Source organism: Passer montanus, unplaced genomic scaffold (genome assembly GCF_014805655.1).
Source record: "Passer montanus isolate IOZ18808 unplaced genomic scaffold, ASM1480565v1 scaffold2, whole genome shotgun sequence".
In the NCBI taxonomy this organism is placed as follows: Eukaryota; Metazoa; Chordata; class Aves; order Passeriformes; family Passeridae; genus Passer; species Passer montanus.
The window spans coordinates 10,327,569-10,342,116 of NW_024366591.1; the positions used below are offsets into that span (position 1 = coordinate 10,327,569).

Sequence of the window (14,548 nt, forward strand, 5' to 3'; positions counted from 1 at the left end):
TAGAATAATCAGAAGTTTGTGGCCTTTTGTTACTTCTGTCAGTCTTTGTGTTCAGATGTCAGAAGCTTTAGAGTAATTGTCCTAAAGTGGTATTTAAAATTTGGTGGTTGTTGACTGGCTGATCAGTCAGGAATAGAATTAACAGTAATGCTACTCTGTGATGTTCTGTTGCTGTATTCGATAAAGTTGTTGAAAAGCTATTTAATCTCTGTAGGTCACAGTTTTTGCGTGTTATGTATGTGGTGTTTCATAAATCTTGGTTTCTGTTTGTTGTCTGCAGGGACTTGGAGAAGGAAAAACACCATCTTAACTTTTTACTTGACTTCTATGTTGTAGCTTTTTACCTTCTAAATCACAGAAGAAAAGGCTCTGGGGCAACCAGTAGTAGTAGGACTTCTGTCAAGACCCAAAGCATGTTGTCTATGTTACTCAGATGCCTATAATAAAAAAAGTCACATCTGATTTTTTTTTCCTTGCTGGTCAGATGTCTAGGATCATCTTAGGGGATTGATTTGTGGACCCTATTATCCTATTAGCATATATCATATGGTTGTCTGTAATTATATAAGTCTTGTGCTTGATGATCCATAGATCCTTCAAACCTTTTATTCTACTCTGTAATCTAGATTACTCTGTAATCTATCTGTAATCTATCTGTAATCTTCTATTCTGTAATCTTACAACTTTCATGACAAGAAGTTGAAGTGAATCTTCACTTCAACTTCCCAACAAGACAAAGGGAAGTTGAAGTGAAGTTTATAAGTCAAGAAGTATTCTGTAGTTTCCCTAGGCAGAAAGCAATTTGTACTGGCTAAACTTCTATTTGTAAATCTACAAAATAGATTAAAGTGTGTGTGGCACCTATTCCCATTGCACCATTCAGTTGCACAGCTGAACAGCAAATTGGATGCAGTGAAGCAGAACTCTGCCTTGGTGACCTATTAAAAATTGAGATATTAAATTAAAGTCTGTCCTGAGATCCTGATTTATAGCATATGGAAGTTGAGGAAACCTTCCACTACATACAGTATTTGTCATATAAAACAACAGTAGGAATTTGAATGTACAAGCATAACTTACAAAGTTTAATCTTTGAATGCTTTGAATTTTGTAAATGTGACACTGTTCTCTACACCATTTCAGAATTGATATATTGTCATGACACAGTAACACAGTCAGCATTATATCTTTGAGAGGTAATTATATATAATCGGATTGTGAAGAGCACAGCAAATTATTTAGATTAGTAATAACTTGTGTTATTTTTTGCATTCTCTGCAAACAATTAAAATATAAAGTATAAAACCTAAAATAAAGGAAAATACTTAAAAAGGTTGCCTGTTTTTGTCATGAAATGGAAGGGACACACAAACATCATAGTTGTGATGAGTTTAAGCACCTCAGGCTGGAGCACATGCAGTGTTTCTAAATAAATGTATTACTTGTGGTATATTGCTACTTTATTTATCTTCCCCTTTTTCTGCAGAGGATCGTAGCAAGAGTAAAAGCTCCAATACTGTGCTTTTCTTGCATAGGTAAAGTAAAACACTTGGAGGTAGTAATGGGATAGTTTGTAAAATAGGAGAATGACACACTGTAGGAAAATGTATTTTACATTCTCAGAGAATGGAGAAGAAAAGAAATTATTCAATCTTTCTTATCTTTTGACTCTGCACTAAACCATTACCAGATATGAATGAATTTAGAAGTTATAGTAGTATGTGAAATGATTAAAATTTTAAAGGACTACAATGTGCAGAATAAAAATAAAATAAAACATGATGAATATTAAAAAAAAAAACAACCCAACTAAACAAACCAACAAGTATCAGGTTTCCAGGAAAATGGCACAGGAAGTACTTCACCCTCTAAATCCCAGATACATCCGTGTTGAGGAGGTACAAACAGCTGTTGCACTTTAGATGTGCCCACCTGTGGGAACTGCCAGACACTTGTAGTTCTTTAATAGAATTAACATTGAGAAGGTTAAGGATTAGTCAGAACTGACTCTACATGGGAGGTGACAGTTTTCAGGGTTTAGTAGGACACAGTAATGCTATTAAAAGCAAGTATATGCATGCATATATGTGTGAACAATACAACAAAAACATATCTACATGTAGATACATATGTATATATATGTATGTATGTTTTTGTCCAGTTATAACTTTAAATTGGTGTTTTTTGAAAAATACACTTAGTCAAAACATTCATGTTGGAACATAACATGCCCAGATCTTGACATGAGAAGTTAACCTTTCTTCTTGACTGAATAATATATATTTCTTGTAATCTTAGGAGATTTGAGTGTGTTTCATAGAGAAGTCAAATAATTGCTGCATATGAAAGTAAGTGCTATTAAGGAGCTTGAAAACTTGCTGTTTCAATATTATACCTTTAGAGCAAATCCATTCTCTTCCCTCATTAATCTGGTCTTCCAGCATGCGGTTCTAAGGATGCAGTTTGACAATTTATGGCTATTACTAGCAATATTTTGGCTTTAGGTGTAATTTTTAGCTGTAGAAAATGCTGTGCCATTGTTAAAAATAACCACTGGCTTTTTTAGTCACTGGGTCCTCTACTAAATCATTCAGTTATTTATTTAGTTTCTGTGAGTGTAAAGATTTCATGACAAGAATTATATAGCCCTTACTGAATAGATTTTATTAAAAATCTGCTGTGTTCTGCTTTTTAGTCAATAACTGTTCTTGCTTTTCAAATTTTGATGTTTTAAACATAAGTAGGGCTTTGTGGCATAGATACCATATACCTGAAATTTCAGAATGCTTCTTGAAAAATCAGAAATAATATTGTAGTGTGCTTATCAAAAGCTTGTGCTCTTTGAGTGAGTTCAGGCATCAGACACAACACAAAGCAGAATATCTTCATGCTGGGAGATATGGTATCTTTAAAACTGGGAACTGGCGTACTGGCTGAAACACAAGGATTTATCAGGATTAATGCGTTACTCCAAGAGGAATCTTGCTCATCATCTTAAAACACTTTATATGGCTAGTTATGGAAGCTTTAGCTGCATGACCTTCCACAAGCTCATTTCATAGAACCATTGAATATCAAGGAGTTGGAAGGAAGGGACCTTAGAGGTAGATAGTTCCAACCCCCTTACCCTGGGCAGGGACGTTTTCCACTTGATGAGGATGCTCAAGGCCTTATCCAACCTTTAAACACTCCAGGGTTGGGCCCTGTTACAGTGTCTCATCAGCCTGACAGTAAAACATTTGTTCTTCCTGTCTAACCTAAATTTCCCCTCTTTCAGTTTGTATCATTTTCTCTTTGTCTCATCGCTTCAATTCCTGATGAAGAGTCCCTCTCTGGCTTCCCTGGCCAGAGATGTTGGAAGGCTGCCATGAGGTCTCCACCCAACCTTCTCCTCTTCAGGCTGAACAGGCTCAGCTTTCAAATCCTGTCTTCATAGAGATGGTGTTTCAGTCCTCAAACTTGGGGAGCAGAATAGCTTTTTGGCTCAGGTTATCAGTCAGCTGGGCCCAGGCACATCCCCTAGGCATCCTCTGTTATTGTAGCTAGGTAGTATCCTCTTTGCTCCTCACATCCACATCTTTGAGGTAGAGATTGCTGCTCTTCTGAATTCCTTAGTGTCACGAAGCACCTCAGATTGTGAACTGAAGGATGAATGAGAATGGATAGAAGAATCATTCATTAAAGTGTCTAAGTGGATAGCTTCCCAAGTTAGATTCACTCTTAGATGCAGTAAATGTAATACACCTGAGACTGTGCTCCATTGTTGTTATAGTGGCTGGCATTTCCTTGTACATTTGGTAATTGTGTGCACAGAATTTGTGTGGTTTTTGGGACCTACTTTCCCTTCTCTAGATACCTCTTTCAGTATTCACATCCTGGAAAAGTAGAAGACAAAGCAGCATCTTTGGACTTACATGTGAAAGCTGCTATGGTGATAGGGAATTGGGGTGGAAATAGTAACATTTCAAATTTCCATGGAGGAAACAGGCAGATGTTTACTGAAGTGATGATTAATCAGCAAACCAAGAGTAGCAGAAATATCTGTCAGTGGAAAAGACTGTGGGGATTTTAGGTTTGTGCTACTGCCATGTCTTCCAAGCTGTACTGAAGCTTTTTCAAGACTATAAGAAACTTTGTATAATCTCTATCCGTTTTGCTTGTTTTAAATATGACTTTTAAATTAAAATAAATTTAAAGTTGATATAGATACTGTTTTCTATTTGCATTTTAATGAAATCACGTATATACGTAACTAATTTATTTCCAAATTATTGAGACATGCTATTGTTTATTAAAGCATGTTATCTTGATCTATTACAAAGACCTATAACTGTATTACAAAAGACTAGGTTTTGTTATTTTGGCTGTGCACTTCATATCATCAGTACAGACATGCACAGGTTTCTACATGTCTTGAAACACTCTGTCCAAGAGTTTGTATTCCATATGGATAAAAAGTTTGTACAAGTGATTACATTTTAGCATTAAACACCTGTGCTTGAAGTTGGTTTCTTGAACTCTCAGATCTTTTTCTGCTTAGTTTACTGTGATATTAAATAACATTTGCAGATGTGTTTAAAAGGTACCAACATTATGGTCAGGAACTTTGCATTGCCTCTTCTACCCTGAATTTTCAGTCGTGTATGAAAAGAGTTGATGTATTTGCTTAACTTTTGAAGACTACAGTTACAGCCCTTTGAACTATAAATTATGTTGACCTGATAACAAAAGTGATGGTGATCTAATATCAGAAAATAATAGGAAGGAATGAACCAGTTTGAGACATATCATAATTCAAGATGTAAAAATATCTGAAAGATATTTTTCTTTAATAGATATTTAATATGATGCATATTGTAGTGTTCTTCATGCAAGACCAAAGTGACTGTCAGGAAGGTCTCTTTAGTGGTGTGACTTAAGATAAGGAAATACTGCATTTTTAGCTCTCTTGACACTGGAACTGCTTATCATTTGCCGATTTGAAACATGTTTAAAAAAAACTCTGCTGAGATGCTTACCCACTTACCAGTCTGCTTTAAAGAAATGTAATGGAATAATGTATCTGAAAATAATTCTGCAACACAAGCAAATTGAATATCTATAGAAATCTTCTTAACATATAGTCAATAAATGTTGGAAGACTGAATCTAATGTGAAGCCTATGTAAGACAATTCTATAATGATGGGCACGCACAGACATGCACAGTAACTGTTACAGTCATTATCTATAGTTACATTTCATGTGATATGACAATGGCATCACATCTTTCTTAACCTTCTGTGCCAGTTGTTTCAACACCACCTGGGCTAGAACAATAAGTTCCACAACACTGTGACTCTGAGGCCTGATTTAAGAGGACATTTATTGTGAACATCTCCATAAAAAATAAAGAATATATAACAGAGTTGAAATTTCATTTGTTTTAATGAATATGTTCTACCAAGCCAGAAACAAACATTGGAAAAGGTTATGGGAGGGTGATTGATTTCCATGAACTTCTAGGCATTTGTTAGTAAAATGTCTTTTTCTTGTTTGCCAAGTATGTAGCGAAATAATCCATGTATGCCATGCATTGCACAGAGAAAGAAGGGGAAAATGTTTGCAAAATGTATCGAGTAAGTTTGTGTGTCAGGAAATTTAACATTTGCTGTATTCCTGTTCTTAATCCACTAGCAGTCAGCATCTACATTATACATGTGTGCCTGGTAATTGAGCTTAATTGGTTTTCAGGGAAGGATATGATACATTAGATCATTAACTAAAATTAAGTATCTAAGGGACTTGCCCCAAACCAACTTATATTTTGCTCCTGTCAGCATACACTAATTTTTCTAGATGGGCTATGTCAAACAGTTCTCAGATGTTCCCTAAAAACCTAGCTTACAACGGTAGAAAATGGGGCAGTTCAAAACAAAATTGGTGGTTCATTTTAGTAGAAAGTAGCCTTATTATGTTGTTTGCTTCTGGCTGTGGCGGTACAATGTTACAATCTTTAGCAACGCTTTTTGGAGACAACTTTAGGACAATGGTGACAGGATTACTGAAATTTCTGTTCTGCTGGGGTGGTTGCTTCAGAAAGAAGGGCTAGGAAGAGAATGAAGCTATATAAATACACTCCTTCTATCTAACAGCAATATTTTTAACTGAAAAGTAACTTTATTTGAATCAAATGTAATTAAGATCAGAAAATAGTAATTTAGTGCTTTAAAAAACAAACACAATCAATCACTTGCTCTCCCCCCACAAATGCACTGGGTTTTAATAGATGATGTTACTTTTACAAGGAGTACCCAACAAAACTGCTAGGTCTGTATGTGTGGTCTTTTCAATCCTCGGTATTGGCCTTCAGGGATTTTTCTTTGTTAGCTGCGATTTTACGTTGTGAACTTCACCAGAACATATGCATGTGTTACGTTTTTTGGATTTAATGCCTGACTGGAAGCAGTTATTACTTTTCAACTCTACAATTGACTGTGGATTGCAGCATGGGCACTGTTGCTGGTATACAGGGAAAATTGCTTTACCTACACTTACTTTGGCCATATGGGGACAATTTAAAACGGATAACAGAAATGAAGTGTCTGATTAAACCCTATGTAAGTTCTTTTCAGGTTGAGATAAAATTTAATTTAGTCTAGTTAAATTATTTGAGTGAAGAAAATGTAACCAAATGAAAAACTAGCTTAATTCAGGGTGAATGTTTATGGGTGGCTTCAGATTATTCAGTTCAGTTTAAATTCAGGCATTCATTTATTTGATGAACTTTTCTGAATGTTCCTCTGTAGCAAACTACCTATAAGAACAACTCCTTTGGTAAACATTCCTGCTTTAAAGCATGCATTTTTGAAGTCTCAGCCTGTTCCGCTTCCAGTTGCACACTTCATACTGTAGTTTTATTGTTCTCTTTGTTGAATTTTATTTACTGTGTTCAATATGGCCTCTTCATAGTCATTCATTTGAAATTTATTATTGGAAATTCATAAGTGATTTGGCAGAATGCATAGGGAGATGTTATTTTTTCATTGCAACAAAATTTTCTTTCTTATAATCTTTCCAGAAATACTGGAACTGTATTCCTACAGAGATTCTCCACCTGCTGCTTGTGTTACTTAGAAGAACTGTGATTTAAATAAGGGTCTGCCTCTGTTTTTTACGGCTTGTTGACAAGATCTTTAACTATTACTACGCAGAATTAGACCTGTAAAATTTTAGTTAATATATATTAAGGACTGAGGAACACACTGTTTGCTTTGCTGTGTGCAAGATATCATTGCTTCCTCCTAGACCCTCCTTTCTCTGAAATACTGAGCAGAGCTATGGGACAGCTGCCCCAATAACTCATTTTCCCTTTTAATTCTGAGTATTTCCGTCTGTCCTTATATGCTTGCACATTAGGATAAGCACAGAGCACTTAATTAGCAAGTTCATAAAGTCTATTAAACTCGGTATAATATAGTGGTAGTACTTTCTCTGATAAGCTTCAGCACTCTGCTTAGTCATCATACTTTTATTATCTTCTGTCACAAACTCTTCCTTGCTCACAAAAGTCTCAGCAAGTCACCACACCTCCTTCTGTTAAGAAACTGTGGGTAGTTCTCTCCACAGCTTTTACAAGGAGCAGCAGTGAGTAGACACTAGCTTTTTAGGAGTAAAATCCTTTATTTACATGAGATTATACTTTTCAGTTTACTGCAAAAACACTAATTTATGAACTGTATATACAAAATGACTCTGAAGATAGGAAGACTATATTTTCTTTTGTTTACTTATTTCTTTACAACTTTCTAAGCAAGTTACTCTAACTAGAATATGTGCAGTATATGCACAAACAAGTTAATTCACATGTATATGGTACCCATCAATTTTAAGATTTTCTACTTTAAGATTTTAGGATTTTCTACTTCTTTGCATTGTATGACTGAAACAATTTCTTTCCTATGAAAGAAATACTAATTCCTGTGTACTTTGTGTGTAGTTAAAATAAAACTCCTGCTCTGACTTTTATTACCAGGACAGGCAAACCATTTGCAGTTATTGCAATTATTTTAATTGATTTGCTCCCATTTACAATTAAAAATAAAGAATATGCTGGGGTTTGATTCTGCTTGTGTTCAGGGACAGCAGTTTGTGCATTTAACAGTGATTTTCTAAAAGCTTCCATAGGTCTTGTTGGGTCAGAAACCTAACCCTAGTTCTCTTTTTGCTTTTTTTTTGATAGGATGATGAAGTGGTTCTGCAGTGCACTGCAACTGTTCACAAGGAGCAACAGAAATTGTGTCTTGCTGCAGAAGGATTTGGCAACAGGCTTTGCTTTTTGGAATCCACATCTAATTCTAAGGTACCACTGAGTGTTTTAATTGTAATTTCATGTCACGAAGCACAAATAGTTTGGCATTGCTTGCTTTGATGTAATATGCACAAATCTGTCAAGGAGAAGGAACAAATCAAGTCTGTCAATAATATAAGGAATACTTAATGGACATTCAAAGATTGTTTCTTTCTCCTTTGGCTGGACTCTAGTGTTTTCTGTTTTGGGTTTACTTTAAACCTAGTTAGCTGCAGAAGGCTACCCCAAATAATATGCTTGTTATTTTGCATTTCTGAACTCAGTTGTAGTAAGCCACAGAGCAACATTTGTGTACTGCAAATCAAAAGACAAGTTGATTGCTCTGATTATAATCCACAGAAAAAACCCAGCAATTATTATATTTATGGTAAATTTTTATTCTGTGGCATTTATATTGAAATTATTATTACTTTGAGACCTGATTCCCTATCTGAGCATAGTGCAAGTATCAAAATTACCTCATCTAACACATTTAATCTAAACCTCCTCTAACTCTGGTATATATGCAGTAGATAGTTTCAAAAAATAACTATGTTGATTATTGCAAAGAAGGGATTTTGTTTCACAATCACATGTGCTCAAATAAATGTTATGAAGACAAAAATGGGCCTCCTGAGGGCAGAACTGGCTTTGTGGACAAAGAAATATATATACTTGGACTTTTTTTTCATAGAAAGGGAAGAAGCTTGCTTAACATATTTGTTTTCCTTTGGTTACAATGTAAATATGTGACAAGAAAATATAATAAAGGTAAAGCATCTGGAAAGATTTAGAACAAAAAATGATGGTTATCTTGCCAGCTTTCATAACATTGCTTTGATTTTCTCTGATACTTCACAGAGTAATGCTTCATTTTCTGTCTCATCATTTTGAATGCATTATTCATGATAATAAATTTTTCACTAGGATATTAATTATTCATTATAATAGCAGTGATCATGATGAAGTAATTCATGCTGCTCTGTTTTAAATGAATCTTTTTAACAATAAAAATGTGCTAGGATAGAAGTGGTTGTAGTTCTAGTTGCCTGTGAGGCCTGAAAGATTTATTTAATGAATTTGTTATCATTCAGTAGGTTTGGATATTAGATCTACAGTCTCTCTCCCCATATAAAAGTCCTGAATATTTCTGTCTTTATGGAATACAGTGTAGATTTTGTATCAGTTTTGTATGCTTGTTTGCTGATGCTGCTTTTTCTTCTTGTTTTATGAAACAATCTGTATTCTGCTCATTCTTCATGAGCTTGGGGGTAAAAAAGCAAACAAAAGTAAGCCCATCCAGCTCATCTGTGTTTTAATTTTTAAGGGCTGACAGTTGCTAGGATGAACTCATCTGAAGTCACTCATAGATATAAATACTGAGGGAGCCATAAAATTATCAAATCCTTAAAGCAAAAGTGACTATAAATAGGACTAAATACATTCTTTTTTATCCCTCATATCTGTATCCATAGCATGTTACTATTGCATTATACAAAGAGGAACATAGGAAATATTTAAAGAGGTGTGATAATTTGAAAATAGTTCCAACAGAATTCTTGAGCCTGTTAAAATGCATGTCTTAGAGGCTGTTTTCCAGTTAGAGTGGGATTGTGATGCACTTTAATGCAAACAGTGGGGCATCTGATTTACAGACAAGGATCAAGGATGGGATGCAAACCCAAACACCAGTAATAGGCCAAACATGAGACTTCAGTTGTCATCCTGGACTTGCATTTTTGAGAATGCTTGTTGCTATGCCATGCTTTTCTCCAGTATCTTTCAGGATGTGGGTCCTCCTTGCGTAGCTGACGTTTTATTAGCACAACTTCTTTGTGTGCACTTTCCTGCCCCAGGATCACTAAATAATTCACACTACTTAAGTAATGGTCAAATTGAAGATATCTTGATAAAATAATTTGCTAACAGCTGACTATTAATACTTATCTCTGTACAGCACTAACCCTGGGAGATAAGGCAAAATATGTATAAGCAAAGTAAAACAAGGGGTTCACTCACCTGTTCCCATAAGCAGCCAGGTGTCATCCCGAGGAAAGCAAGGCTTTATCATGCATCATAGTGGCTTACAAAGACAAATGCTGTCATTCTGATCACCCTCTGCTTCTTTTTTCATCTCCCTGCCTGAGCATGAGGTCATATGGTCTGAAATATCCCTTGGGTTTGTTGGAGTCTGCTGTCCTGGCAATGTCCCCTCACAACTCCTTGTCACCTTGGCCTGCTCGCTGGTGGAGGGGGTTGAGGACCAGAAAAGGTCTTGACATCGAGCAGTTTGTCACCTTGCATTAATTGACCCCATATCTTGAAGAGCAAGATAACAGATAAGCAAGACATCAGATCTAAATTATGTGTAATTTTACAGTCCTGAATATAAAACATACAGGCTTGGCCAAGATAAACTCATGACTACCTCATCTGTAGAGATGTAGTAGCTCAAGAAAAAATATTTCTATTTCAATTTCTACCAATTTCAAAGCAAATCTGTCTCAGAGACCTCCTAGGAATAGGTTGGAAATGTCAAGGGTATAACAATATTAGATTTATAAACCATCACAATTTTTTAACATTGAAAAAGCTGCAGCAGCAAGAACAACAAAAGCCAAAGAAGACATGCTGAAGACAAAATTTAAAATGCTTACTTTCCTTATCTCATGTGATTATTTCTTCAGCAAGTTTTGTCATATATATAGCATGAATTTTTATTTCATTAAAAAGAAGAAAATAAGGGATGGCTGTCAGAAGAAAAAGGTACAAGTCTCATTGTCATGGTTTAGCCCCAGCAAGCAGCCAAGCCCTACAGAGAGTGCTTGCTCACTTCCCCAGTGGGATCAGGGGTGGGACCAGGGAGAGAATCAGAAGGGTAAAACTGAGAAAGCAGAAAAGGCCTTGGCTTTGTGCAAGTCCTGCTCAGCAATAACAAAAGCATCTCTATGTTATCAGTGCTGTGTTCAGCACAAATCCAAAACACAGCCCCATTCCAGCCACTGCGCAGAAAATTAACTCGACTCTGGCCAAAACCAGCAGACCTGTAAACTTCCTTTTCAGCAATTGTCTATAGGTAATTTTGTTTCATCATTATTTGCTGTACTTTTAAATGAATCCCTTTTATTAAACATAAATTAACTTATCTCAGGATTAGTGAGATCTGTTTACATTTGAATGTTAGTTGTTGCTTTCTATACATAAACATATTGGTAACATGAGGAAGTCTATTAATTAAAAAATTATGTTGTCTTGCTAGTGAAGTAATTTTTCTTTAGACTTACATAATACATGGATTGCTGAAAAACAGACAAAGTGGACCTGTGTTTTAACAGCTTCTGAAAACTATTCCTGTCCATAGTGCAGGATGAAAAATACTCAGCTCTGGGTCAGTCACAAAGGTGGTGTTGATGCCTTGTGAATCACTGCACAGCAGAACGCTGAAAGCTAAGTTATGCTTTTCTAAATGGCATAAGGGTTTGGGTTTTTTCCTGTTTTTATGGCAGGTGGTAAACTCATATGAATTTCATTATGCCCCAAGGTATGTACCTACTTTACATCATTGAAAAATACTGATAAAAACTTTGTGTGAGGTTTTTTTCCCCTCTTGAAGTCTCTGTAATTTGGACTTGAGAGAGGGGAGGATAACATAGTGAGGGTTTTTGAAGCTCTGAAAAAGTCTCCCACGTTTTTTTTGGTGTTTTTTTTCCTTCATTTAACCTTTTGAAGAAGGCAAGAAGGCAGTGCAGTGTGTTATCCTATGGTTTGATCTTTTTGCATATAGCAAATTACAGTGGTGAGAGCAGAGTCCAGAAACTGATAATAATTCTATTTGTAAAGTTAAGGAGGTATTTCCAATGGAAGTAAGACTTTGATAACTTATTTTCCATTTTGCTTTTGAAGAGTCTGCTCTGTTTCAGAGCAGAAAGGTTCTTCAGATTTGGTGTAGGCCAGTTGGTTGGGAATTCTGACTCCATTATCCACAGTATGTCAATAATGCTCTGTTGTTTGTTGGTCCCTAGATGCTACTGTTGTAGAAGGGAGTAGAAAATAAAGCCTGATGGTAAGACTGACATACTGCTTCTTGTGCTGACAAATGCAAATAATTTTATTTTTATCTTTGCCTTTTTTGGTCAGGTGAATTGGCTGGAACTGGACAGGTGGCTATGCTTAAAGCGAAGAGGAGAATGGGGGGAGGGGTCTGGAGAAGGTTATACCTGGCACAGAGAAGGCTGCATGGAAGTATGATTTTTTAAAGTATTTCTGCAAGCTGTTTCCATGCCAGCAGTCAATTTATGTATGGATGTGTCTGGAGAAGGGTGTCATCCTGAATGGTGGGACATTGGCCTGAACTCCTGTACCCTGATTGCCTCTGGGAGAAAATCTCTTTTTCTCTATTTGTCTTCCGGAGTGTAAGATCTGAAGGCAAGGGTTGCCTTCTTTTTTTGTCTTTTACAGCAAACATATTCTCAGTGGCCAAGACAAATAATCTGTCTCCAGAGAGACTGAGTCTTGAAACTCTCTCTGACAGCTGAGAAACAGTATCTGTATTGTGCAGTTTTTGATTCCGTAAATCCAAATACACAAAAAAAGCACATGGTGTCTATTAACACATGGATGCAAGCAGATACTTTTTGAGCAGTTAAAAAGTTGATTCACTCTCAGAAATTAGATCAGTGTTGTTTGCTTGTGTTTACATTGGGTCATTCTGTGAATATGCCATTTAGTGAGGTGGTTGGTTGGAATTTGTTGTAATGTAATTGCTGTGGTTCATTTCTGTACATGAGTTTCCACTTCATCCTTTTATAATAATAATAAAAAAATTTTGTCAGGACTTTGCAGCTGCACCTCTAGGGCCATTTAAATTGCTTTTGTGTCATATTGCCAAAATGATTATTCCCATTTAATGATAAAGATGGCACTTAATCTTATTAATCTTATGTTCAGAAGACTCCATTTAGTCAATTTTGACTAAAACTGGTGATTTCAATAATTTAAATGAAGAGAATTTATGAATAATTACACATTACTTGGCATACTTGACATACATATATTTGACACAGGTAGATGAATTCTTCATAGGTGTAGATCAGACAGGATTTTGTTCAGTGAGTCCTTCTTTCCCAGTAAAATTGTGGTCCTTGCAATTAGTCCCAGAAACCAACATAAATGTTTATTGAGATGGAAATGAAATAATATAAAATGAATGTGAAACATTTGGACTGTGAAAAACACGGTCAGATCTCCATGGCTGTACAGCAGCAATAGAAATATGGCTTTGTATCAGCTGAAAATTGTGGGCATTGTTACTAGGCATAACAATACAGCTTAGAATATTTGTACTGTCACCTGTAACTGAGGTAGCTTTTAAAAAGAAAACAAAAAGGAGATCATCACAGACTAAACAGTGTAATAACAGTAGATCCAATCTGTGAAACCTTAGTATTTTAATTTTTCATTTTATCTCCTGTTGAAGCAGATAGTTGAATTTTTAAATTCACACAGGAATGGGTTATTTCTGATCCTAAATATTTTTTATCAAATCTAGTTTTGGTTGAGATTCACATTGAGTTTTAGCTTAGTAAGGCATTATTTGCTATGAAATATAAATTTAAAGCTCTTCCTATCTTTAAACTGTGCATTCATGAATGGGAAGGAGTTTATTTTTAAATTATGCTCAGTTAATATTTTTAAAAGTAAGATATTATTATAGGCCAGTTCTCTGGTTTTAGGGATAACCCTGAATGCTTTTAATACCAGTTATTTAGAACCCAGAGAGTTTTATAAGAAAACTTTAAGTGTATTGTGTACTTGGGGTTTTCTTGTCAAAACATAATTTAGAAATATGTAACATTGTAGTCAATAAAGCACCTGGGGAAAAAACCTCCAAAAGAAAGTTCTGAATTCCTAAATATGCTGCTAGATTTCATGACATGTAACCTGAACGTATTGTGACAAAAGCTGAGAGATGGAATCCAAGTCATATTGTAGGTCAGTTTAGCTGATGATAGTGCTCCAAGTGATGGCACTGAATGAAAGGATAGTACACATGATATCTATGCATGCATCATGTCAACTAAACAATGCAAAAAAACATTTCAAAGCCTCATTTTTTAATATTCATCAGTTGTTTCACGTTAATAGTAACATAGGCATCCATTCAAGAAACTTAACTGAAAGTTATAAAATTTATGAAATTTAATGAATGAAACATGAGTTGT

General features: G+C 35.4%; 1 protein-coding gene across 10 annotated transcripts in view; it reads left to right on the forward strand.

Moving 5' to 3' along the window:
- Positions 1-14,548, forward strand: part of RYR2 (ryanodine receptor 2) — a 386,098-nt gene that overhangs the window by 91,319 nt on the left and 280,231 nt on the right. For all 10 annotated transcript variants that reach the window (XM_039706867.1, XM_039706870.1, XM_039706871.1 and 7 more), the window contains exon 2: positions 8,220-8,339. In XM_039706867.1, the coding sequence (XP_039562801.1) occupies positions 8,220-8,339 (120 nt within the window). The remainder of the gene's footprint in view (positions 1-8,219; positions 8,340-14,548) is intronic.